Source organism: Mesoplodon mirus (assembly GCF_964341445.2).
Source record: "Mesoplodon mirus genome assembly, chromosome: 19".
In the NCBI taxonomy this organism is placed as follows: domain Eukaryota; kingdom Metazoa; phylum Chordata; class Mammalia; order Artiodactyla; family Ziphiidae; genus Mesoplodon; species Mesoplodon mirus.
Genome location: NC_138995.1, coordinates 14991165 through 15018465, shown reverse-complemented (window position 1 = coordinate 15018465; position 27301 = coordinate 14991165). Strand labels below are relative to the sequence as shown.

General features: G+C 45.7%; 1 protein-coding gene and 1 pseudogene across 3 annotated transcripts; one reads left to right on the top strand and one right to left on the bottom strand.

The window, feature by feature from the left end:
- Positions 1-1289: 1289 nt before the first annotated feature.
- Positions 1290-12900, bottom strand: ATXN1L (ataxin 1 like). Of its 2 annotated transcripts, none has more exons than XM_082606043.1 (3): positions 12704-12900; positions 10544-10611; positions 1290-9335 (listed from the first exon to the last, which is right to left on the bottom strand). In XM_082606043.1, exon 3 carries the CDS (start codon positions 9213-9215, stop codon positions 7149-7151), a length of 2067 nt encoding a protein of 688 aa, XP_082462169.1. In that variant the 5' UTR covers positions 9216-9335; positions 10544-10611; positions 12704-12900; the 3' UTR covers positions 1290-7148. The 2 variants fall into 2 exon arrangements, with proteins under 2 accessions (XP_082462169.1, XP_082462168.1); XM_082606042.1 differs by having other exon boundaries at positions 1290-9332.
- Positions 12117-26510, top strand: LOC309794738 (annotated as a pseudogene). Its single transcript has 8 exons — positions 12117-12308; positions 12383-12961; positions 16729-16854; positions 19964-20144; positions 20841-20928; positions 21702-21786; positions 23000-23110; positions 25867-26510. The product of its transcript is annotated as an uncharacterized misc_RNA (transcript).
- The last annotated feature ends 791 nt before the right edge of the window (positions 26511-27301 follow it).

The following is a 27301-nucleotide window of genomic DNA, read 5'->3' as shown; positions in this document are numbered from 1 at the left end:
AACTCATGTTTGAGAGAAGAGGTAAAAACCCATCTTTTTATTTATTCCTCAGAGCCAAGGTAGGATAATAAAACCCACTGAGGAAAATCCAGAATTAAGGTGCCATGAGAGCTCAAGTCAGTAGCGGTCAAGGCCAGAGCAAAATGACGACTATGGCAGTTTGTATGGCTGCCAAACCATGGAGGAGACAAGAGCTGAGGTCATTTCTAAAAAGCTTCTGTGATGGTACACAGCAAGCACAGAACTTTCCTTAGCCTGCACCAAAGGTTGTATACAGTTTAGATAATTACAGATCTTGAAGTCCAGAAGGAAGTGCCCTAGTTAAGCTGTAGCCAGAAAAATAACTATGCCAGGAATCTGGACCTCTTCCAATATCGTAACAAGGAAACTTGGACTCCTCTCTGACCTCCACAGGTTCAAGGCTATTTAAGAGTGTTAATTGACCCCCCACCAAACCAGGGTTCATTTCCACCAGGCAGGCCGAAATATTTGTCTTGAAAAATACAAAAATATTAATAAGCTTATTACAAAATACTGGACATTTAAAAGAAACTATTTAATTGAGCCAAATGGCTTTTTCTCACAGAGCCCCACATGGAAGTCCTACTTTGGGATGTTTCAAAATGGTTGAGCACTCATTATGTGTCAAAGATTGTTCTGAGCACTTCCATGGATTATCTCATTTAATTTTTACAACGAACTGTGAGTTAACGCAAACTCAGGAATTAGGTGCCTGGATTTAACATTCTTTACTGCTAATTAATAGCTGTGTAACTTTGGGTAAGTTACTTAAACCTCTTGGTTTCCCCACCCACAAAATGAAAATAATAGTACTAGCAACAAATGGTTGTTAATATATAATGCACCTAGGCTATTCTGTGGCATGTAGCAAGTGCTCAATAAATGTATGAGTAACTATCATGTATCTGAGTGCTTCACCTCTTACTAGTGGCAATCTAAGTTCGGGAGCTGACTTATTCCAGAAATTTCTGGCAGTATTCCTGAGAAAAGAATTGGAGAAAAGGCCAGCAGTGAGGGCATCTACAGGTCCTTGTGACTAATTGTGCTAGAACAGTATCTGAGTCTACAGGTAGATTTCTGGGTCCCTGAAATACACACGACAGAACACACAGACCATGCTTCAGGACTAGCTCGTGCAATCTGCCCCCAGCCCACCACATGAAGATGGGCACCATTTGCTCTCTCTGACAAGCTCTGCCGCATACGCCTTCTATCCCCCACCCCATGGCCACCATCTAAGGCTGGGATACGAAGAAGGCGCAAACACCAAAAGGAAAAGCTAGTAGTTTATATAGATAGATATATAGATATATAGATATTGATATATATTGTGTTTACATAGTCCACAAGTTAAATGCAGGTATCCATAAGAAGAGCATTAACAATAAAAATACAATCTGTGTAGCCAAGTACAGAGACTTAAAATGGTAAAACAGCAAAAAGGATCTCACAAAAGTACAAATATACAGTACAAATTGATTTATTTAAAACAGTTACAAAAAAGCACAACAAAATAGAGATTATCCTTAGAATTATTAATGCTTTGTTAAAGATCAGGTAGGATTAGAGGGTAAGAAATGGTATCGGGTGGGGGGAGCACCTGACTAGTTCTAAGGCTTTAGATACAATGCAGTTGATTACATATTAATTTAGCCATTACATACTGGGGATAGTAGTTGGGGGATCAGTAATTTATCTACAGGGAACTCCTACACAAATCAGATCCATCCATCAGACCTCCCCAGTGCTGTCCTTCTCTACTACTCCTGAGGACCCTAAAGCCACCTGGATGACAACATTTCCATCCTTTCTCCACCCCATTCCCTATCCATATATTCTTCCCTCCCCTAAGGTGCTGTGCAAGCTGAGAGCAGTCTGCTCTCTGCAGCTGGAACATATACTGTTTTGGCTACAGGGATCCTGTGTGTGACTAGGAAGGTTGTAGGGGGACAGCCTTATTTTTAATACTTCAAGTTTGCCACGAGTCTCTTCCCCGACACAAGCTTCTCTTGAATGCGAGTGTCACGCAATGAGGGATGAACCCTGCCTTCAGCAACATCAGCAATGCACTAACCACTCACAGCTCACAACCATGTGCATACTCCCTGTCTGGGGAGTGGGTGTAAAACCACTGTGTCATCAGCTTGCTCACACTCGCGCGCTCTCTCTCTCTGAAGAACCTCAGTCCCCATGACAGTCATAAAGACAGAAATAAATGCTTGAAAGTTTGACAATAGGTAAAGGCACATGGGCTGCCGCCACACACACTGTAGACAGGAACCCAGTTTGAGGCCATCTTCACTGCTGGGCATTTGCAGCAGAATGGCTTGGGGGATCACACAGACTTTGAATTTGCAGTCTACCAGGGGAGGATCTAGGCTTAACAGGAGAACGAATAAAGAAACCTTAGTGTGAAAAGTGCATTTATTACTACTGTTCCTGCTGGGGGGCTCAGCAGGGTAAACCGCACCACCTCTCCTCCTTCCGCCCCAGGCACTGTGCATAGTCTGCAGGTAAGGAGAGAGTGCAGTCAACTCTAGCATCTCAAGGGCCAGTGTCATCCTAGGCCCAGACCAGGATTCTGGCCCAAAGATGGATCCTAGAGTTGAAAGAGCAACTGACAGCTGCAAGGACCCAGATGCTTATTTTATTATTGCATAATGTGGGAGGCCTTCCCTCTCCCAGGGATGCTGGAGGGTGAAGGCTTCCCGGCAAAGGGCTAACAGGTTCCTGGTCAACATCCAACCTAACACGATTTAGCTCTTCAACTGTAGTGTACACTTTTTCCCATCTGGAAAGTATTGTAGCTTCAGTGTGGTTTAGTAAACTTAGCCCTAGGAGGCCAAGAAGTCTCCCTAAAACTTGGCCTCTGCCCTATTTGCTTTGCTTTTAAGACTGTGACTTAATCTCCCATGGCCAATTCAACCAATCTGGTTATCTTTACTCCAATGGACCCAAGCCCTTGCCCAGTGAACCCACGTCCACCCTTTATCTCCAGTGTGATCACTCAACTCTTCAACATGCCTGCTTGTTGCAGGTTTAAATCATACCACCACCCTGTGCATCTTCTATGGCGCCCAGTGGTAAAAATAAAACTAAACCCCACCCGAGGGTCTATTTCAAACTTCAAACGCTCCCCCAACCCCAGAATCCATTTAACTGGAGCCAGATGAACCTCCCTGGGATGCTGACACAGGCCCTAATCTGGTTCCCCATCATTTAATTTTTAAAACAGGACACAAGATATCATAAAGGAAAGAAGTTAATACAAAGAAAACACCCACTTATAGGACCTGCTTGTCTCTCCCTCAAGAGAGTCAGATATTTGGAGCCAAAGGGCTCCCAACAAGCACTGAAGCCATATCCCTTTGGATTCACCAGCCCACCAGCAGCATTTCATACTATCCCTACTCAAGATGACTTTGTTATAAAGTAACCCTTGCACATGTAAGGATGGACAGGATGCCTGGATTTCACCTATATGGCCAAAGACACAGAAAGACAGAGAGCTATAAAGGGCAGCAAGCAGGACAGTGAGTAGACAGCAGCAGTGGCAAAGCAGCACAGACCAAAGCCCTTGGTGTTATGACCAACTGGGACCAAGAGTGTAGAAGGGTCAGTCCAGATCTACTGGGGTCCCTCCCCCTTGGGTACGGGTGCTCAGCTCTGACCTCCCAGTCTCCCCTTCCCCCATGCCACTCCCCCTCCTCTGTGTACACTAATCTTGATAGGAATGATGATCCAAGACTTGGATGTATTACCATCCTTCACCTGGTTCCCCTACTCCCCAACTGGTATAGGCATTGTTTTTTTGTTTTTGTTTTTGTTTTTTGCGGTACGCAGGCCTCTCACTGTTGTGGCCTCTCCCGTTGCGGAGCACAGGCTCCAGATGCGTGGGCTCAGCAGTCACGGCTCACGTGCCCAGCAGCTCCGCGGCATGTGGGATCTTCCCGGACTGGGGCATGAACCCGTGTCCCCTGCATCGGCAGGTGGACTCTCAACCACTGCGCCACCAGGGAAGCCCCAGCATCTCTTGTTTAATGCCAGAGTTAGCCATCTTCCTTTCTACCCCTAAGATCTGGGACTGTCCTACTAATGACATTGGCCTTCTTTAACTGCCCGTTCCCCCAAAAGCTGACAGCTTCCCACCAAAATGCTGTCTCAAAACTGCTCTTAGGTCTCTTATAAGACTTATGAAATCTTTAAAAGGAAGAATGGACACACCACAGGTTACTCTCATTCCTCATGACTGGAAGAAAAGACTGAAAAAGAGGGAAAAGGTAAGGGGAATGCCTCAGCTCCGACCAAGATTTAGAGCACAGAGCTTTTTCCCTGGGAGACTATACTTTACAAAAGACACCTCTGCAGCTCAACAAAATCATGTATTAATATATTACATATGCATGGCACAGTATTAGAGGAAGTGCCGGTGCTGCTTCACCAGCAAGAGACAGAAGAGGAACAGCAGCAGAAAGTTCAGGGCCCAACTTGCCAAGGTGCACAAGATTTTCTCTTTCCAGGATTAAGGGGAAGTTACCAGGCTGGGCAGTGAGGGTTTCTTGTATTTAAACTACTTGGCCTGTATCTGGTTAGATATAGGTTTGTTCCCATAAGGAGGAAGCTCGGTTGGTACCCTTGGTGGATATTTCTTTAGTGTCCACTGTGTGCCTGTCGCTATATTCAGTTGATGAGCCTTCCTAATGAGGAAGGATGTTTCTGAGAAACCCGTGCATGAGAAACTAGGAATGAGTTGCTCATGGAACAGCCAGAAACAAGGCCTTCTCCGAGGGCCGTCCTCTGAGAGGATTCCTCGAGACTCAGCCCCACAGGCCCCCAACTGTGGGAAACAAGCCAGAGAAAGCAGCATTCAGAGAGAAAGGGGACAGAGAAGGGAAAAGACATGATCCCAAATGTGTACAAGGTTGAGTGTTCACCAGACACGGTTGGTATTTGGTTCTGAGGTGAACTGGAGACTTACATACTTGTGGTCAGGTCAGCAGCTTCCTCTGGACGGGCCTCCAAAAGCTGACTGACCAGGTAACTGCTCTCAAGGAATGAAACAGTGGAGTGTAGGGCTTGCAGCGAACAAGCCAGTCTCAGTCACTTTGTTCCCCCAGGAGAACAACCTTTAGCACCTGAACACTAAGAAGGACTCCATTCTCAGAACTCCCCCTCCCCCCAGGAGGTAGGTAAGATTATTTATCCCCATTTGGCAGCTGGGGAGGAAGTGAAAAAGCGAGAGGTCACAAGACTTGCCTAAAGTCTCTGACAGAGCAGAGATCAGACCTCAGAGGTTTGGGACTCCTGACAACAGGCTAGGCCTTGGCCAGTCCATCTTGAAAGGAAATGCCAGGGTCATACCCCAGGAGAAGCCTCATAAAAGAGCTGAGTGGACAATACCCTGAGTTGTTCAAGAGTCTAAAGACCCCGAAAAAACAAACAAAAAACCCACCCACCCACCTGAAAGCTGATGGGGGAAGCCTAATTCTCAACACCCACTGGAATCCCACAGTCCGAGGTGATGCTCAAAGTCATGAAGAAAAAGTGAGCTTAAGACACAGGGGGTAAATGCAACTAAGATTGAAAATACTCTTTGCAGAGGAATACTCCACCATGAAATGGAATCTAGGAGACTTTTCAGGTATTGAAACATTATCAAGACTATTCCAGGGAATTCCCTGGTGGTCCAGTGGTTAGGACTCTGCGCTTTCACTGCTGAGGGCCCAGGTTCAGTCCCTGGTCGGGGAACTAAGATCCCACATGCCACATGGTGTGGCCAAAATTAAAAAAAAAAGAGTATCCCAAAACCTTAGAGCTGGCTATGGGAGGAGACAGCCTGGAGAAGCCTGAATGCTGGGAGAAGGAGTGGAGTAAGATGGGAGGGACTCTGTAAAAACGCAAGGATGGGCACTGCCCAGCTAGCTGTACTGGTCCCACCCCGGGGCATAGTTCCATTCGTTTCTCCACTAACTGGTTCAGCTGCAGAAGAGGAGAGGACATGATTCTGAGTTTTTAAAAATAGAGAATAGAACTGAAAGGGAAACCAGAGAGACCCCTACACACCAAAAACTAGAGGTCTTGGTCAGAGTGGGCAAAACCAGTTTTGCAGAAGGGGAAAGGCAGTGCAGCTACAAATAGGCCCAGGTCAAGACACCATGCAGACAGGTTAGGTCAGCGGAAGGGTGGGGGCAGTGCAGGCACTTAGGCACAACATAGACAGACAGAGGACCGGGTGTAGGGGCCTAGGGAAAAGGGTCCACTGGTTCTTTCAAAAGTCACCATTACCAACTAGAGATTCAGTACAGTTTCAAAGTGGGTCTGGCATGCTGAGTAGGAGGAGCCTTGTTAGGTCAGCTACCTTTCCAGAAGCCCTGCCTAGAGCCCGGTCAGTCTGGCCATCAGGTCTTTCTCCCAAAGTCCCGTGACTGGGTCCCCGCCAAGGCAGTACTTCACTCTGAACCCTGGAGCGGCTTCTCTCTCCTAATGCTAGAAGCCTTGTGGGAGGAATGATGGGGAGAGATGGGAAAGGGCTGAAGCAGAGGATGAAGCAGAGTTCCCTGCACACCCAGTCTTAGACATCCGTAACAAAACTACCCTTTAAAGTGCACAGCTCTCAAAAGAAGAGTTCTGGGTGGGAACCCTCTTATTTCCAAGCATGGGGCCTCCTGCCCTCCCATCACAAAAAAGGAAGGAAAAAAAAAAAAAACAAACTTCAGATAGCTGAACTGCTACTATAAGCTGTGGATCATCATTTTTGGCTCTTTCTTTGCTCCCTCCCTCTGCACCTGCTCCCAAAGCCTGACTCTCTCCTTGCAGGAGCTAGGGATGAGGAGGAAAGAACAGGGAGGCCCTGATATTTGGAATGTTTCTTATACTGCGTGCACCCCCTTCCTTCCTTGGCCCGGGCCCGCTGCTCCCCATCACAGCACCCTCTGGGGCTGTTCTGAAAAGATGCCACGGGGTAATGGGCAACAGACCCTGCCTTGGGAGGCTGCCTTCACGCCTTCTCTTCCCCACTAACCTCACTGCCAAGAGAGCCATCCCCTGCTCGGCATGTGCAAATCCTCTGCTTGCTCACGGTGAGGCCCAGCTCTGGGGTAGCATCCCAGTCCGGGTCTGGGAGAGGTTCATTTTCCTGCATTGGAACGCCCTTCAATGGACAGCTTTACCTCCTGTGGAATGAAAGAGGGACGGAGCAGCGCAGCCCGTGCCTCCTCCCCTTGCATGCCGTATCTTTGGAAGCTCGGGGCTGGCCAGCAGGCCTGAGCACCAGGCTCTGGCTGCAAGGGCTCTACCATTCGGGAGCCCTCGCCTAATGGCTGGCTTTTCCCATCACTGTCACACTGCTCTCGGGGTCCCAAGACTGTCCTCTCAGGCCTTTCTCGGGGAGGAGCCAGCTGGCCTGGGGGAGCACAGCTGGACTGAGAAACTGAGTGACTGTTCAAGCTCTGTAAACTGATAGAGATGCAGACATCTCCCACCTGTAGCCGATGGCAGGGCAGAGAGAAGAGCTGTGCAGTCCGCCCAGGGCTGCAGGAGGACCAACCCTGGCCATATACAAAGAAGGGGTGCTCGGGGGGCACCTCGATGCTCACTTTGCTCTGCTGCTCACCCACCACGAAATGCAGCATGACAAATCCAGGCCACTGGCTCTCCTGAATGTCCACGACTGTGCTAGAGTCAATCTTCAGCCCCCCGCTCACTTCGGCACTGCGCACAAAATCCTGGGTCTGGAGGTCCTCCACCCGCTTCAGCTCCCCTGTAGCCAGCTGGATGATGGCGCCTTTCATGAAATGGGAGGGCAAGTGGGAAGAGGTAAAGGGGGGTGGCGTTGACTCCTTGTCTGGGAAGGCGGCTCTGGCCTGCATGTCCAAACTTGACGCCACCAGGATCTCCGAGCCCATGGGTAGCAGGCCTGGGTCAGTTCCAGTGGGCACCAGGTTGCCATTGGCTACAACCATTGCTTTGGGTAAAGGTCTATGTTTCAGGGGCTCCTGATGGGATTGAGGGTAGAACCCTCGGGCCTGATTTTTCTCGGCCATCTCTGCTGCGTTCCTGGCTGACCCTCGCCCCTCACCCTGATGGTCGGGGTTATGATGGGACAGGTTGAGGGGGCTGGGCTCACCCTTCCTCTGAGCTGCCGCCACACGATAGTCCTGAGAAGCTAAAGCACCAACCACCCGCTGGACCTCGAGGTCGGTGTCTGGGGTCCCTCGGTGTGCTGGCACTGCCACCTCTACCCGCGCAGTCTGAGAACCTGAAAACAACTGTCCATCCACCACACATTCTACCACTGGCACCAGTCCCTGGCCCTCACCCTTGCTGTTAGGGGAGTCGAGGGCTTCGCTTTCCCGTCTCACTAAATTTCGCTCTCGTTGTCTCTGTCCATTGGCAGCGGCTGCTTCCAGAGCAGACTGGCCCTCCTGAGGGGTAAGAACTGGGCTGGCACCTGCTGGAGGGGTTTCATGCATGGTGTACCCAGCAGGTAGCCTGGACATCTGATAATAAATGGGCATCCGGCCTGGAGCGAGGTCCAGTGGCTGAGTACTCGAGTGATGTGGCAACTGCCCAGGTGGGGAGGTGGCAGAGGGGGCTTTGTTGAATGAACGGGCCGGGGATGAAGCCTGGGGGGGAGGAGTGGCTCCTTCTGCCAGGAGTGAGGCATATGGCACAAAGTGTGGAAGGTGAGAGGTGGCAAGGTTGGCAGAAGGAGAAAGGAGGGGACTCGGTAGGAAATTAGGTGGCACAGCATAGGGAAGGCTATAAGGAGACCCGATAAACTGCAGAGAGGTGGACGGGAGCTGAGCATAGTGGATTGGGGGATAGTGGATTCCTGGATGTTGAATCAGTGAAGACGCTACATTAAATGTGGGGGGCAAGGGGCTCATGTTCACCACAGATGGGAGGCCAGTTGGGGAGAAGGTGGCAGGTGGCACAGCCACCTTATACAGCATGCCATACTGGTCCACCGTCAGACCGGCGATGGCCTCAGCTCCATCACCCCCCAGGCTGACTCTAGCTCCTGCCTGGCTCTGCCCGGCCACCACCACCCCTCGGGACCATTCAGAGGCATCACTGGAGGGTGTGTGGTTAGTTGAGCAGCTGGTAGTTCTCCCCATATCCTCGCTGGTCACGGGGAGGTCTCGTTTCTTTGGTGGAAGGCATTCCTGACTCCTCTCATGAACAGGTTTCATATTGCTTTGTGGTGTTCCTGGAGCCTGGAAGGGGTCGGCTTGCTCCTTGGGGCATCAGAAGGGGCTTCTTTGTGGCTCCCCTGCACCCCTCTCTGCTGCTGGCTGGGGCGCCCACATCTGCTAGGGAACAAATCAGAGGCAAAGAAAAGTAACCTAGGGGTAAACCAAGTCAAAGGAAAGAACAGGAACTGTGTCCACGGAGGAAGATGTGACAAAGGGGACTGCTGGAAAAAAAGAGGAATGAGAAAGGAGCAGACGAAGATGCTACCCTTCTCGCTCATCCAGCCTAGGACACGAAAGAAACAATCACGGAAACCACAAAGAGCTACAAGGACAAGCATCCAACAATGCATAAATAACCTGTGGGCTCCACAACCCCAGGGAAACCAACAGCTTCATGATTAGCTGTTCCTCTGATGGGGACCTTGACTATTCTAAGCCTTTTCCCTTAAGGGGGATTTGAACACATGGTCTTTGCTGCTGGCTCCTTTTCCTAAGTTTCTCCTTTTGCCAAACACTACTGTGCTATCTTCTTTCCTGAACATATGACCTCATCCTTGCCTCCTTTCCCCGGCCTAATTTGGGTTATTATCTCACCTAGCCCCATCCCCTCACCCCGGGCCTGCCTAAACTCTCATCCTCCTTTGCCTCATATCGCCACTACCCCAAGGACCCAGGGGTCAGTCAATAGGTCCTGAGGTCTGCACATCTTGTTTTTTTTTTAAAACGTTGTTCCCTAAACATGTTATGAAAGTATCTTCTTCACCCCATGAAATACTACGTTCAAACTTGGGCCCTATGGGGAGGGTGATTGTACTGGTGTTTTCTACAGTTTATTTATTTCTCCTCTCCAAAGGGCAACAAAACTCTTCTGACCTCACATAGACTTTGTGTTCCCTAGTTGGCAAGACTTCTTTTCTTCCCATTGACCACCTTCAATTTGCCTTCTTCATGCATTCCCTTTCTTTTTTCTTTTGCCAATGGCTCCTTTTCCACTGTAGGTCTGCTCTAGGCACCACTTCTTAAAATTCTGGTTCTATTCCTCCAAACATGCCTGTTTATTGCTATCTCAGGTCTATATGATTCATAAGAAAGTTCTCTCTCCCCTTTCTCTATCACCTTTCACACATGCTTTTGTCCATTTTCATAAAGTATCTTTTTGGTCTAACATTTCAACACATACGAAATTTGTCACCTATTTCTTCCTATCAGGCTTCAGTTCTTTGGATCTGAAATGAGATTTCTATGATATTACACTCTGTTCTGTTTTTCCACTGCTGAATTCCAGATGTTTTTCCACAACAAGGTATCCAAAGCGCCTGTATTACCTGAGCTCCCAGTGGTGCTTCTGAGCAGCTGTAATAAGAAGCAGTGTCCTCCCCACTGGCTTGGGAGCCTAGGAGACAGAAACAGGAATAGAGTAAGCAGGAACCTAGCCTCTGATCCTCCCCAGGATCATCAAGAAAGGTAATTCCAAAACCACAAAAACATTAAAGTCCAGGAGCCCCTGCCTCCTACTCTTCTCCCAAGGTAACAGCACATTCAATTCTAATTTGTAGGATGACATCTCTGGAAAAAAATTTCCATGTGTCAAGCTTCATTGTTTTCCTTAACATCATATTCTTCGTTCTCTACCTGTACCTGTTCCCCAAAGGTTAAATTTACTTCCAATCCCAATTTCAGGTAAATGTACAAATAAAAGTGGAAGACTCAACATTGTCCCCATGTGAACAAAGGGAAGCAGGAAAAATCAGCCTCACATATTTCACTTTTATTCAGGGCTGATGAAAACACATATGTGGAGGTTATTTAAATGAGATAAGAGGCACTAGAGGAAAAAGAACAATTATTTATGTTTCTGGGGCAGAAAAAGAGGTCAAGGGGGAGTCACTCAAAGGGAAGCCTTATTAGCAGATTTCCAGGGTAAAAAAACAGGCTCCTGTGTGTGTGTGTGTTTGTGTGTGTGTGTAAAATTTTCTAAGTGACAACTTTGTACCACGTGCTGAATCGGGTGTAACAGAAACTGAAAGCATTCTCTTCATCCTCATGTAGCCTACCAGTGGGAAACAAAACTCATGCTAAACTGTCAATATCTGAATCTACACATGCCAGAAACGTTAAGCACTGAAGAACAGAGCCTTAATCTCTAAAAACAGAGAAAGTATTACTGACCAGTACTCAGAGAAACTACTACCCACTGTGCTGTCCAAGTCCTAAAGAACACTGCACGCCTCAAACCAAACTGAAGACACTTCCCTCTTATTTTATTTTTATTTTTATTTTTTTGCGGTACGCGGGCCTCTCACTGTTGTGGCCTCTCCTGTTGCGGAGCACAGGCTCCGGACGCGCAGGCTCAGCGGCCATGGCTCACGGGCCCAGCCGCTCCGCGGCATGTGGGATCTTCCCGGACCGGGGCACGAACCCGTGTCCCCTGCATCGGCAGGTGGACTCTCAACCACTGCACCACCAGGGAAGCCCCGACACTTCCCTCTTAAGATCAGCAAGGTGCAGATGTACAAAAAGAAAAAAGTGACAAGATAGGAAAACAAGGTGGAAAGACAAATTCTTGGCTCCAAAAACACAAGTTTACACAGTGGGCACAAGTCTTGCATCCCTTCTTTGCCAGCAGTTCCACTGACTGAAAAGCAGTTAGATTTCTCTCATTCCCAACAGAAAATAGGGTCACAACTTCAATTTCAGAATGATACTTGCTTCTCACAACTAAAGCATTAAAGAAAACCTGCCTCTAGGTCACAGAGGGGTTAGCCAAACACAGGCTAATAAAAGGACTGAAAGAGGCAAAAGGTCTGCAGGAATAACAAAGAGCCAAGCCTGTGCACTAAGTTCCCACAAGGCAAAACACATTTCGGAATCTGAAACTTCGGCCTCTGAAGAGGCTCAATGAGGATTTCTCCAGGGGAAGACGCAGCTTGTGACCCCAACCGAGCTAACGGGAAAGGAGGACCATTCCGGAGAGCTGCCAGCGCTGGCAGCACAGCCCGGAATCAAGAGGGTGAACCCAGCCTCAGACTCGAATTCGCTGAGGGCGAGAGGTGCGCCCGCCAGAAAGACAGGAGCTTAGAAGAGACAGGGGTTATGGCTTCCCTTGATCCCGCAATTCTTGCCCCAAAAGGGGTAGGGCCCGAAATTGGAAACTCTGCATTTAGAGAGTGGGGGGTCGACCTTTCAAGCAGAGGGGTAAGGGCGAGGCCCCGCAGGCGCTGCTTCCTTGTTTGGGGGCCCCTTCCCGCCCCGAGGACTCGGACACCCCGGCCCGCCAGGACACAGTCGCGGGGGAGCAGGAACCTGAGGCCTCTCTCTGGGCCGGGCCGGTGAGAAGCGATCGGGGGTCTAGGCGCGGCCTCTTTCGCTCCCTCGGTCCGCGGGGCAACGGGCTCTGGGGAGCCACTTCCTCCAGAGCTCTGAGTCCAGGCCTGCTTGGCCCCAGTGAGGCCGACTCGGCGTCCTCCACTACCGGCGACACTCACCGGCCCATCTCACGGCGCTCCCCGGGCTCCTCCCGCTGGTCCCGGAGCCGCCGCAACGGCGGCCGCCGCCATCCCCGGCCCCGGAGCCGCCCCACACCCAACGCCCCCCCAGACGGGCGCCCGAAGACGGCGTCAAGCGCGTACCGCCCCCGGCGCGGGGAGATTGCGTCACGACGCCGGGCCGGAGAGCGACGCCCAGGAGTACCCGGGAGGGGACTGTGCAGGCTGTCCGACCCTCGCCCCCAGCGCCCCCCTCTGGTGGGAAAACGAACTCCTCTCCCTGGGGCCGGGTCCCGTAAATAGGACTGGGCCCGGCCCCCTCGCCCTGACCCCACAAAGACGCTGATATCTGTCTACTCCAGTAAATTCTGGGGGTTCCCAAACGCAGCCCTGAGGCGTGGCCATCATTTCCTGGACTTCGGGACCTGACTTTGTGAAGACTTCTTTTGGGAACCTCGGAGAGCTCCGAGGCGACCCCGGCCCAGGAGGGTAATGAGATTCCCCCTAGAGATCCAGGATGGAGATGGAGCTCTTTAAGAGTTGAGAAATGGCTCTGAGGGGGATGAGAATGGGCCGGAACCAGGATCTAGGGGAAAGTGAAGCTAGTGTCTTGAAAGTCTTTGAGGAATGAGAGGATGGGGATTAGTACAGTGGGAAGCAGCTTAGTTTAGAGGGAAGAGGGCTTGATGAACTATGAGGTCACCATTCATTGCCAATAAACTAGTTGACTTTATAGTAATATGAACATCTGATTAACTTAAATGAAAAAAGGGAATTCCCTGGTGGTCCAGTGGTTAGGACCCGGCGCTTTCACTGCTGGTGCCAGGTTCAATCCCTGATCAGGGAACTAAAATTCCACATCCCTGCGAGCCCCACAGCTCAGCCAAAATAGAAGAAGAAGAAAAAAAATAAGTGAAAAAAAAAAGAACAATTGAATTTATGCTTTGATTACAACTATGTAAAAAAGTAGTTCTGCATACAGACAAAAACTGAACTGAGAAAAAAGTAACTTTAACTATTGGAGAGATTGGATTCTGAGCAGATTTTTCCCTTTTCAGTTTCTGCAAACTTTGTTCAATAAATAATCATTGATTTTTGTTTGATTTTGAAAGTACTACTGGCTGAGCTCTAGCTATCCAGCCTTTGGAAAATTGTTTTACTACTTTATACTCGGGTTTCCACTTCTGTGAAATGAGGAACTTGAACTGAATGAAGGGGTGGAGGTGAAATGTAGATAGGAGAGCTCTCAAAACATTTTAAGTGAAAAAATAAGCAGATATATACAGTGTGAGATCACGTATTTGTTGTTAAAAGACAGGTAATATTACAGTTGCATATATTTATGTATTTGTACAGAAAAGGAGTGGAAGGATATGTAACAGCTAGCTAACATTTGTTATCTCGGGAGAGGAAAGTGGAATTGGGTGGTGGCCAAAAGGAACAAAAGGGACTTATGTTACTGTTTGGATTTTTTTAATGAGAATATTACCTTAGAAATACTAAAATGAGTAAGTTAAAATACAAATAAAGTATATGATCTCTAAGATTCTTTCTAGAGAACCCTTAGACCTCAACTTTGATATTTTCTCACTTGGGTGGGAACAGAGAATTATCAAAATTATTGAACACTACACACACAGACATGCACACCTTGCACCAGTGGGTAAAATATAGTGACACTACTGATTTGTAGCCATCTAAATCAACAGAGAACTTTGCTTTGTGAATATTAATATTATTCATAACAGTTGTCTTCTCAGTTCGGCCAAGAAGGAAGTCCTGTGGTCGCTCAGTGGCCCCATTTTAGTACTAACTGGCAGAATGGTTTCTAGTTCATTGCTTAGCTCACTAAACCGGCATTAAAACTGCCAAGATAGAGACCATCCAGGTGTATTCAAGGATAACCAATTTCTCCCAGATCAAGATACACCCTCAGAGAGCTGGTTTTCAGGCAAAGTTGAAAGAGCAGACGCTGGTAGATGGAAACAAAAAGTTTTTTGGCTACCAGACATTAACATAATCACTTGGTGCAAAGGTGTGTCTAATTTTTTTTTAAAAAGGATGTTCTGATTGGTGAAGCACTGGTGATTTCCTGGTTTGGTGCTGCAGTCCCAAAAGGGGGGGTCATATCTTCTGTATCGTCTTCTAGAACTCTTTACTCCAAGCCATCCGCATTTCTTTGGTTGTACATATTGATGGTAGGAAGCCCCATAGTGACAGTTTGACAGGAATGTTTGTGATAAGTAAACTAATACAGTTTTAAATTTAAGATACTTAAATAACCCAAAGTTACCTCACTTCTCTAAAAATCTGTATTATTCTCTGGAATCTGGACAATTCCCTATTAAAGTTTTTTATATTAAGTCAACCTAGGGTTTTAAGAACTGTAATTGGCTCAATAAATAGTCGTTGAATGAAATTTCACAAAGATATCCCCAAATGGGAGACTTCCCTTGCTAATTATTTTGCTCTCATTTCCTCATTTCTATTCTCATCTATTTTGACTATTGGCTGTTTTCAGTCTCATCTGAAAATCCTTCATTTTCTTTCACAACTTTTTTTCTTAAATTTCCACAGAATTTTAAGAACTGATGAAGTGAAAAGAGATTTTTTTAAAGGTATTTGGGACATTTGGGGACTGAAAAATTAAACTTTGGTCTGCTTTGTCCACCTCTTCCATTTCCCTGGATTCCTATTAAATTTCTTTGATGTGTGTAGGTTGAATTTGTATGATGAGAGAGCTTGAGCTACTCTGCTGGACAGAAAATAACAAGGACAAAACCCTGCCATGCTAGTTACTCTGCCTAAAAGCAAGCAGGAGTTTCAAACCAGCTCTATGTTTGCTTAGTTCCTAGTTGGTGATTTTTCTAGACATGTAGTACAGGCAGGGTAAGCTCAGACAACTATCCCAACTTTTTTTGACATTAAGGGATCAAACCAGAGAGAAGTGCTGTTAACTTGGGAAACCATGTGTGTCATAAGAGGAGTAGGTGGCTTTTTTCATACTGTCATGTCTTCCTGCTTGTATGCTTTAGCATGCCAAGGTGTCATTTTAGGAAAGGAACTTTTATCTTTATATTAATATTTTTTAAAATTTTATTATTATTTATTTTTGTCTGTGTTGGGTCTTTGCTGCTGTGCGCGGGCTTTCTCTAATTGCAGTGAGCGGGGGCTACTCTTCGTTGCGGTGCGCGGGCTTCTCATTGTGGTGGCTTCTCTTGTTGCAGAGCACGGGCTCTAGGCGCCAGGGCTTCAGGAGTTGTGGCGCACGGGCTTAGTTGCTCCGTGGCAGGTGGGATCTTCCCGGACCAGGGCTCAAACCCGTGTCCCCTGCACTGGCAGGCGGATTCTTAACCACTGCACCACCAGGGAAGCCCCTGGAACTTTTATCTTTAGATCCAATGGCAGAAACAACAACTAATCTCAAGCATACATTGAAATTATAGAAATCCTGAGCAGATTTAGCTTTCCCTAGAAACGTGTTGGTTCCTGGTATTAAAATGTTTTTCAAAAGTTTTCTAGCTGGCCAAATGTAGGAATGTGCAATTTTCAAGCTTCTGTTTTATCTACTTCTCTGTGTTCTCATTTGCACATGCTTTTAACGTTATGCAACCTCTCCAGATTCCAATGGGGATTTCCCTTTCAAATTCATAAATATTTTATTTAGAAGGAGGTTTTGTAATTTCTCCGTAAGTGACTATTATGTTCGTTGGGGAGGGGAATCTCCCTCTGTTGTCTACTTCCTCAGACACTTGCCAAAGACTTTCATTTTTGTCAGAAACTTCCTGCAGAACTCTCAAAAGTGGCAGTAAAAATACTGACAATTGGAATAAACTGAAGGAGATCTAACCCTTATTTGAATCACAAGAGTTGTATCTGGGGAACTGGTCCACAGAGAAACAAGTGCATTAAGGCCAGTACTAAGCAGCCAGGAATTCCTTACATGGGATTTGTTGAATAAATAACGTGGATGTGGAAAAATTAGAGCCTCTGATAACTCTCTCTTTGGCTGGGGAACTTCTCAGGAAGGTGATTTGCGAGCTGCTGTGCCTTGTGGTGAAATCATTTCAGCTCTTCCTTCAAAGCTGATCCCCTTTGTGTCAACTTGCAACTGGTTGTCAATCGCTTAAAATTCCTGGAAGAAAAGATAAGTGAGTAAATTCTCCAGGCAGCACAGCAAGCTGCCTCTCAGATTCCTGTGCAGTCCTCTGTGCCACCACCTCCCAGCCCCATGACATATCTCCTAAGACCTTACTTAGCAACTCTGGAATTTAGAGGAGTGTTTCTGAATTGTGGGAATGATTATTATAGTGATCAAATCATTTAAAAGTTTCCAAACACAGTTCTGTATCTTGACATTCTGTATCTTGACAGTTCTGTGTCAATACCAATGTCTTGGTTTTGCAAGATATTACCACCAGGGAAAACTGGGTAAAGGGTACCCTGGCTTGTTCTGTATTACTTCTTACAAACTGCATGTGAATCTACAATTATCTCAAAATAAAAAGTTTAATTTAAAAAGAGGTTTCTAGGGAATTCCCTGGTGGTCCAATGGTTAGGACTCCATGCTTCCACTGCAGGGAGCACGGGTTCTATCCCTGTTCAGGGAACTAAGATCCCAAGTGCTGCCTGGTGTGGACAAAAAAAAAAAAAGAAAGAAAGAAAGAAAGAAAAAGTTTCCAAAGGTTTAAAATGTAGTATTATGTCCAAATTACTGGACTTCTCTCCACCAAAGCACAGAACTTTATCTAGCCAAGCCTTTTTAGATGTGCAGTAGCTTTTAAGTTTGAGCTCCTGGGCAAATTTTTCTGAAAGAGCTTCCTTAGCTTTTTTCAAACACACACAAAACATGCTATTTCTTCGATCACATGACAGCTCAAATAGTGTTATACCCATGAGCAGGAGTAGTAGCTGATGCCTGTTGTCTTCTTTCTGTAAGTCCAACTTATTTTATGTTGCCTTTTTCTCTTTCCTTATTCCAATGGATCACATGTGCGATGGACCCCTCAATAAACTGAGAAACATGATCTCTGATTATGAGGAGGGTTCAGGCGAAATAAGTATTGCATGTAAACACAGTTTTCCTAGTGCTCCGTAAATAGCACTATTTATTATTGAATTACTATAGCCTATTAGATTATAGTAGTAGAGAGGCAGATGTTACCCAAACTTCCAAACTGATTTTTGGGCATTCTTTAGCCAAACCTTGCAGAGGGTGTTTGTGCATTACTTAGATAACAGGAGCCTAAGGAAAGTACCCCAAACAAATGAAATTTAGGGAAAACCAGTGGTACCCATTATGGTTACCATGAACAAAGAGGATGACATTGATGGTGTACATAGAACTTGTGAGTTTTAAACTGCACGCCCATGTGTTCTTTTATTCGATTTTGACCATCAGTGATACATATTATTATTCAGATACATTTTATCCTCTTCTTAGAAACAGAGAAATTTAAACATGGAATGCCTGAGTGATTTGAGATAAATAAACTTAATGAGTGCTCTCTTACCTAAATATATTCTTTTTTAAAGGGAGATAATAATCTTGACCTTCTATCGCTCCAGGGTTCTATTTGTAATACAGACTATAACCTGGGCACCCAATAAACGTTTGCCAGAATTAGCACTTTTGTAACAACAGTTCAGCGTTTATCTGAAACAGTCCAGTTTTACTGTGATTTCTCTTCTCTGTGATGTCCAGGGCCAAGGCCATTTTTGTCCTTTGAACTTAGCTAAGCAACCTTCCAAGTACTGAGCTTTGCATTTATTTCAGATTCAAATACAGTCTCACGTCAAGATTTTTTGCAAGGAAAGAGTAGCTCTTTCTAATCATGATTAGAAGGTGAGCATCACTTTTAGGGTATGGCAGACAGGCAGAGTGTATGATTTGCAGACTCAGGTTTCCCCGACTCATGAAAAGCCTATTTCCCCAGGCTCAGTCACCAGTTGATAGCTCAAGGTAGTAAGACTTCCCTTATCGCAGTGGATTAATCTGAGACACGTTACATTTGTTACATCTCCAACATGACTCGACTTGTTCATTCTATGGCATAATGTGGTGGAAAAGCATAGGAATTTGCAGCCTGAAGGTTTAGTTTTGAGTTCCAATTTGACCAGTTACTCCTAGTCATGTGAACATGGGCAAGCCATTTAATCTCTCAGAATCCCAATTTTTCTCAGGTGTAAAATGCAGATAACATGCAAACCTCACATAGGTGTTACTCAGATCAAATGGAACTGTATATAAGAAAACATTTTTTTAAATGCAAACCATGACATGCACTCTCATTTTGAAAATACCTACTCTTTTTATTACAAAAATAATAAATGTTCAGTATGGAACATTTTAGAACATAAAAGTAACCTGGGGCTTCCCTGGTGGCGCAGTGGTTGAGAGTCTGCCTGCCGATGCAGGCGACACGGGTTCGTGCCCCATTCCGGGAAGATCCCACATGCCACGGAGCAGCTAGTCCCGTGAGCCATGGCCGCTGAGCCTGCGTGTCCAGAGCCTGTGCTCCGCAAGGGGAGAGGCCACAACAGTGAGAGGCCCGCATACTGGAAAAAAAAAAAAAAAAAAAAGGAACCTGAAAGGATAAAATAAAGATCACCTGTTGAAGGACCATCCCCCCCACACACACCCCCCCGGCCAGAGCAGTTCACAACCTGTAACAGGTGTCAGAATCCAGAGGGCTTCTTCAAACATAGATCGCTGGGCTCCACTTTCAGTTTCTGATTTAGTATTTATTTCTGGGGTGGGCCCAAGACTCTTTGTTTCTGACAAGTTCCCAGGTGATGCCGATGTTGCTGATCTAGGGCTGACGCTTTGATAAAGACGAATCTAGAACTTCCCTGGCAGTCCAGTGGTTAAGACTCTGCGCTCCCAATGCAGGGGGCATGGGTTTGATTCCTGGTTGCAGAAGATACTGCATGCCAAAAAAAAAAAAGGATAATGACAAACCTAGTTCAAAACACTGATAACTTTATGCACATATGGTATATTTTTAAAAATTATTTATTTATTTAAAAAAATTTTTTTTTGGCTGCATTGTGCGACTTGTGGGATCTCAGTTCCCCGACCAGGGATTCAACCTGGGCCACAGCAGTGAAAGCCCGGAATCCTAACCACTAGGCCACCAGGGAATTCCCTGTCTTTTTAAAATAAAAACATTATTTCACACTATCGTGTAACCTGCCCAATTTATTCAACAAACTCCTCTTTGCCCATTCATTTTTCTATATGCATGCTTTGTGCTGCAGCTGAGCAGGCCCAGAAAACAAGGAAGGAAGTGGCTGACCAACTGGCTGCTGTGAAAGATGAACGAGCTGGGATCTGAGTGGAACACGTTACTGGAGAAGACTACCTCGTGGAGGCCATGGAGATCCTGGATCTGTACCGTGACCTGCTGCTGGCTCAGTTTAGCTTGATCCAGGCCACAAAGTGAGACCTATTGAATTTGCATCATTTTCAGGCTCAAAGGAATGACAAGACATCCCTGCCACCTAGTGAGGGAGGGGGTGGGCTCTAACTTGTTGGGACTGTGTCAAAGAACACTGTCTCTACTTAATAGAGAACTAGTTCTGCTTGACAAGAATAGGTCAGTCCAGGGCTTCCCCAGTGGCGCAGTGGCGCAGTGGTTGAGAGTCCGCCTGCCGATGCAGGGGACACGGGTTCGTGCCCCGGTCCGGGAAGATCCCACATGCCGCGGAGTGGCTGGGCCCGTGAGCCATGGCCGCTGAGCCTGCGCGTCCGGAGCCTGTGCTCCGCAATGGGAGAGGCCACAACAGTGAGAGGACCGCATACTGCAAAAAAAAAAAAGGATATGTCAGTCCACAGAGCCATTTTTAAAACCAAATAGTTGTATTTTTCCCCCTGAGCTGTAAAGACGTAGTATAAATGTGTAGAAAAGTTGGGAAATACAAAAAAGAGTCCATAATCACCAAATCTGGAGATAAGAATTTTAATATATTCCTTTCAGTCTATATGTCTGTATGTATCTATGTGTGTGTATATATACATATAGGTTTGTATTCTAATTTAAGTTTTAAAAAATTTTTTATTTAACATTATATTTTGAGTATTGTCCGTGGGGAAAGAGGGAAACATAAAGCCCTGAGATTTTTATGTTTCCTTTAGGGAACTGGATTCTGGTCTGTCTGAATCTGTATCTACACTAATCTGGGTAGCTTCTCACCTCCAGTCAGAGGTGCCTGAGTTGAAAATAGTTGTTTAATTGTTTTTAACTCCCTGTGTCACGACGTAGGTGAGGGTATCACTAGTGTTACTTGCTTGGTGTTTTAGGATTAATTGGAGGATCCTTTTTTCTCCTAAGGGTTAACCAAAGAAATATTTTCTTCTGTTGGTCTTTAAGTGAAAGATACTTTAAAAAATGGCAATGGCAACAAATAAAACAAAACTTGAAACTTGGGGGGCTTCCCTGGTGGTGCACTGGTTAAGAATCCACCTGCCAATGCAGGGGACACAGGTTCAAGCCCTGGTCTGGAAAGATCCCACATGCACGGAGCAACTAAGCTCGTGCGCCACAACTACTGAAGCCCACGCGCCTAGAGCTTGTGCTCTGCAACAAGAGAAGCCACCGCAATAAGAAGCCCACTCGCCGCAACGAAGAGTAGCCCCCGCTCGCCACAACTAGAGGAAGCCCGCGCCCAGCAGCGAAGACCCAACGCAGCCAAAAATAGGTAAATAAATAAATTTATAAAAAAACAAAAACTTGAGACTGGGTTTCTTTTGTGAGGGTTGGGGTGTTATAATTTATCAGGTGTTTAGAAATAGAGGTTTTAAGTTTCACATTTATCAGATACTTAAAAGCAAAGCACTTGTTTTATTGTTATTGTTGTTTTGAAGCTAAAAGAACATAATTCCAATGAGGTAACATGAAATTAGTTTTGCTATTTTTGTGGTTCTTCATCTAAAGCAAATTTGCCATAACTTGATGAATTTTGCCTTTATTTCTTTCTTGGTGATGGTTTTCTGCAGGTATCTAATTGGCTGTGTAAAAAGTACAGCTGAGAATCATGGTCAGCTGTGTCAAAGCAATGAGATTGGAACTGTCAGCTCTTGGGTAGTACCATTTCCAGAGACACACATTATTTTTTAAACCAAGAAATCTGGGAAAAGCAAATATGAGCAAACTCAGAACATATAATTTTGTGCAGACTGAAAGATGTTTAGAAATAAGTTTTGCATTAGAGGCAGCACAACTTTGAATAAAGCTTTTGGACTAGAAAACTCAGATCTTTATCAAAAAGCTAGAGTCAAGAAAACTGAGCTGATTTCTTTATTAAGAAAGCATACATTTTCCTAAATGTAACTGGCCTAGTAATATGAAGGAAGTTAATCCAACTTAGAAGTTTCAACTTTTGAACATCTTAATCATGATCACATACATAATTCAGACAGACATTCAGCTGGGACATGGGGATGTGACCACAGTACTTGTTTCAGGCTGGTGGACACTCTCATCATTCTGGGTGGCCTTTCTGATTGGATAGTGCCTTGTTGAATATGTTGACTATTACCTCTGACATAATTCAAAATGTTTATCACGAAATCAGAATTCTTACCTCAAAATATTTTTTCTTGTGTGTGTGTGGTTTTTTTTGTGGTACGCGGACCTCTCACTGTTGTGGCCTCTCCTGTTGCGGAGCACAGGTTCTGGACGCGCAGGCTCAGCGGCCATGGCTCGCGGGCCCAGCCGCTCCATGGCCTGTGGGATCCTCCCAGACCGGAGCATGAACTCGTGTCCCCTGCATCGGCAGGCGGACTCTCAACCACTGCGCCACCAGGGAAACCCCTTTTCTTGTGTTTATATTCTTCCTCTTATTCTACTTGGTTCCTTTGCCCTAGGATAGGCTGTCTTATGATACAAGCAGGGTCCCTCCTTGTTGTTGCTAAATTATACATCTTTTAAAAATTGTATGTCTTGGGACTTCCCTGGTGGTTAAGAATCTGCCTTCCAACGCAGGGGACACGGATTTGATCCCTGGTCAGGGAACTAAGATCCCACATGCCACGGGGCAACTAAGCCTGCGCACCACAACTATTGAGCCCGCGTGCTCTGGAGGCTGCGCCACAACTAGAGAGAAGCCCGGGTGCCACAACAAAAGACCCCGCATGCCACAACTAAGACCGACACAGCCAAATAAATAATAAATAAAAAATAAAAACAAAAATTATACATCTTACATAACAGAGACTAGAAAAATGAAGTACTATGATTCAAAAGTGAAAGACCACTTAAACTCTTTTTGTTTCTTATGCTCTTTATTTTGCAGCTAATGTGTAAATTGAATGCGAACACTCTACCCCAGGTTCCAGTGGAACAGTACCTAATAGAAATGGCTAAGAACTATAATGGCCCATATAAATCCAAAGCAACCTTTATGGTCAGTACTTTCAAGAAGAGAGAATTGACTTAAAGCAGAGATTCTTACTGTGCACCAGAAGATTTTTTTTTTAACTTAGGTATGTGGCTTCCACAGTAGCTCTGGCAGAATTGTAAACAGGTGACATCTGCACCTTTTCTCCACCCACGTACTTTTTCTAGCAGAGCTGGACTTCTGTGGTCAGATGACCCTTTTAAGTTGTTAGCAATAGAGTGGAAAACAAAGATGAAGTTACCTAGTGTTATACCTAGAAGCATATAAAATGTTTTTAGTTCTTAAGATCTCAGCTTTATCCGAGGGTTATTTTGCATTTTAATAAAGAGCTCTTGGAATAAAGGCTACAAGATCCAAAGATACAAGACACCATTATTTAGCCTTGTTTCACAGTTTGAGTTCAGTAGTGAAACAACCCATATTCAGATCCTAGCTCCACCATTTATTAACTGTGAGACTTCAGGCAAGTGACTTACCCTCTCAAAGACTCAGTTCTCTGGACTGTAAGAAGGGGGATAATAACAGTTAAGAGTTATTTAAAAATCTCATAAATTTGTTGAGATGATTAAATGAGCTAATACGTATAAGGAATTTATATGCGGTACCTGGCACATAGCAAACATAATCAAGTTTTGCTTTTCATCCTCATGATTACCACAGAGGATGGATGAAGCTTCCAAAAGTGGTCATGAATTGTTTTAGGGCAAGAGAAATTTCTCCCTAATGCCCTCAAATTGGCAGCATGTACCATGTTGGACTGTGATTAAAGGGCACACCTCTCTTTTCTGATGCTTTGCTCTTGATGGTTTCCTGAAAGGGACTCTTTTTTTCTTTTCCAAAGAGTATGTGGTTTGTTGAAAAATGACATGTTGTAAAAAAAAATTTAGACAATACCAAAAGGGACTAAGAAGAAGTAAAAGCCACATGAAATGCCACCAGAGTTGTACCTAAGAGCTCAGCCTCTGGACTACTTCTTCCCTATTCTCTAGGTGATTTCATCCAACATTGTAGTTTTTAATCCCATCTTTGTGGTGAGGACTTCCACATGTTTATCACTAGCTAAGGCCTCTAGGCTGATATGAACTCCAGGCTGATGCATTCACCTGCCTTTTTTCTTCTTCATCTTTTTGGCCATGCAGCACGGCCCGTGGGATCTTAGTTCCCCGACCAGGGCTGGAAGCCGCGCCCCCTGCATTGGAAGTGCGGGAGTCTTAACCACTGGCCCGCCAAGGAAGTCCCTCGCCTGCCTTCTTGATATCTTCACTAGGATGTTTCAGATGCATCTCAAACTTACCATGTCCAAAAGTGCTCTCACCCTTTCCAAGAATGTACTCATTCTATAGTTAGTGGTCATTCTATGCTAGGGGAAAATCTTGATATCTTCCCTTTCTCTCAACCCCTAGCCCAACCAATCTTCAACAAATCCTGGTTACTCTACCTTCCAGAATTCTGTCACTTCTCACCATCTCCACTGACAGCACCACGATCTAATCTGCAACAGTCTCTGGTCTGAATGACTGCAGTACCCTCTTAACTGGTTTTTCTGCTTCTACCCCTTTTCCCCATTAACTGATGTTCAACGCAGCAGTCAGAGATCTGGTTAGTACCTAGGTCAGATCATGTAACTCCTCTGCTTTTAAAACCTTCCAACGGCTTTTTATTTCACTTAGGATAATAGGCAACGGCTTTCCTATGACTGAGGAGGCCACCCACACCTACCGTCACCTCTTCTCTCTCGCCTCATTCCCTCTACTCTCCGCTTGTTTACTCTGCCTCAGCCACACTGGCCTCCTTGTGCTTCTTCAAACACACACCAGCTTCCTCCTCAGGACCTTTGTACTTTGGGACTCTGTGTTCTCTAGCTCTCCGCCTGGTCCCTCCCTCACTTTCTTCAGGTCTGTATTTGAGTGTTCTCTTCTCTGCAAAGCCCTTCCCAGCTACCTTCTCTTCCCTCTTCACTGTTTTATATTTTTTTTTCTATCTTATCTCTATCTAACACAATATTACCGTTCACTTAGTGATCTTGTTTCTTATCTATCTCTCCCCCTGCAATATCAGATCCACGGGGACAGGGACTTTTGTCTGTTTTGTTCACTGTGGCATTCCCAGCACTATGCCTGGTTTACATTACAAGGTCAATAGATTTTGTCAAAGGAATGGATACATCCAGAATTTACCACTTCTTCAAGTATGATAAACTTTCTTGTAGACATATCTATGCATATTGACATCTAGGTCTTTTCTTTGACATCTAGCTCTCTCTTTTTTTTTTTTTTTTTTTTTTGCGGTATGCGGGCCTCTCACTGTTGTGGCCTCTCCCGTTGCGGAGCACAGGCTCCGGACGCGCAGGCTCAGAGGCCGTGGCTCACGGGCCTAGCCGCTCCGCGGCATGCGGGATCCTCCCGGACTGGGGCACGAACCCGTGTCCCCTGCATCGGCAGACGGACTCTCAACCACTGCGCCACCAAGGAAGCCCCTGACATCTAGCTCTTAATCACTAGTGTACCACAGTGTCTGACCTCATAAGCACTCAAAACACAGCCATTGAAACAGAGAGAAAGAAGAAGTATGTGGGCCAGAAAGCCTGAAGTTTGCTGTAACTGTCATTGACTTACCCTGGACTCTAAATTTCATGAGGGCAGAAACCATGTGTCCTTGCTCACTGTTTCTTCCCCCGGATTTCCAAGAGTGCTTGGAGTGTAGTAGGTATGCAGTGAACAAATGTGTAGTAAATTGAGAAGCCAATGTGATTCTTGCCTCAGCCTGAAGCCCCAGCAGGCCTGGTTAATACTGAATTCACCGAGGATGTCAAGAAAAGTGCTCTTTGCAGAGGAGGTGGAACTGTAGCAGGAACGGGTGATCCATTTGGAGCATTGCCAGTATTAGCAGCAGGGCCCTCACCTGTGCCATCTCCAGCCCCTTATTTCTCATCCCTTCCTCCTGAAATATAGGTCAGTATGGTTAGAGAAACTTAATCTGGAATGGGACTCCAAGCGGCGCTAGAACATATTTCTAAATGGGCTTTTGAATAGTAAAATGATGATCTTTGTGAAATTTTTCTTAAGGCCAGGGAGCATATTTGCAATCATTTAGCTGATATTTGATGTGTTTTTATGATGAATTCATGAGAAAATAGGGCTATAGTCTTTTTTTTTTTTTTTTTTAATTTTCATTACGCGGGCCTCTCACTGCTGTGGCCTCTCCCGTTGCAGAGCACAGGCTCCGGACGCGCAGGCTCAGCGGCCATGGCTCACGGGCCCAGCTGCTCCACGGCATGTGGGATCTTCCTGGACTGGGGCATGAACCCACGTCCGCTGCATCGGCAGGCGGACTCTTAACCACTGCGCCACCAGGGAAGCCCTAGGCTATAATCTTATATCTACCTCTTGACACTACCACAGTATAGACTACAAAGAACATTTTTAAGAGCTGGTCAATTTTGAAAGTCTTTAATGTGTAGTGATTTAGAGTAGATATATTTAATTACTATGTAGTGAAAACAATTTTCTCTTATGTTGAAATTAGTATAAAAATCTCATAACTTTGTGTACATAATTCTGGAGAAGTCAAAAAAAACCCTAAAGAACCATATGCATTAATTATTTTTACTCTTTGTTCCTTCAGTATGAAGTAAAGAGAAATTGTTTTATTCTTTTCACCTTCCTAAGCATTTCTGACCTCGTGAAGCTCTTTTTTAAAAGATTTTATATTTCAGACATAATTTTTTTTAAAATTTATTTTTGGCTGCGTTGGGTCTTCGTTGCTTTGCGCGGGCTTTCTCTAGTTCCGGCGAGCGGGAGCTACTCTTCGTTGCGGTGCGCGGGCTTCTCATTGCGGTGGCTTCTCTTGTTGCGGAGCATGGGCTCTAGGTACGCGGGGTTCAGTAGTTGTGACACGTGGGGTCAGTAGTTGTGGTTGGCGGGCTCTAGAGCGCAGGCTCAGTAGTTGTGGTGCATGGGCTTAGTTGCTCCGCTGCATGTGGGATCTTCCCGGACCAGGGCTCCAACCCACATCCCCTGCATTGGCAGGCGGATTCTTAACCACTGTGCCACCAGGGAAGCCCTCAGACATAATTTGACTCTGATTTCCCTTGCTGAAATTTTTGTCTGAACCACATTGTGTATTGCTCAGCTTCTAGGAATTCAAGTCCTCTGCTTAAAAATAAAACAAAGAAAACTTTATTATGAAAAATTTAAA

Bases quoted from the DNA above. Each gene is read 5' to 3' on its own strand.
- ATXN1L (XM_082606043.1), bottom strand. From the start codon at position 9,215: ATGAAACCTGTTCATGAGAGGAGTCAGGAATGCCTTCCACCAAAGAAA.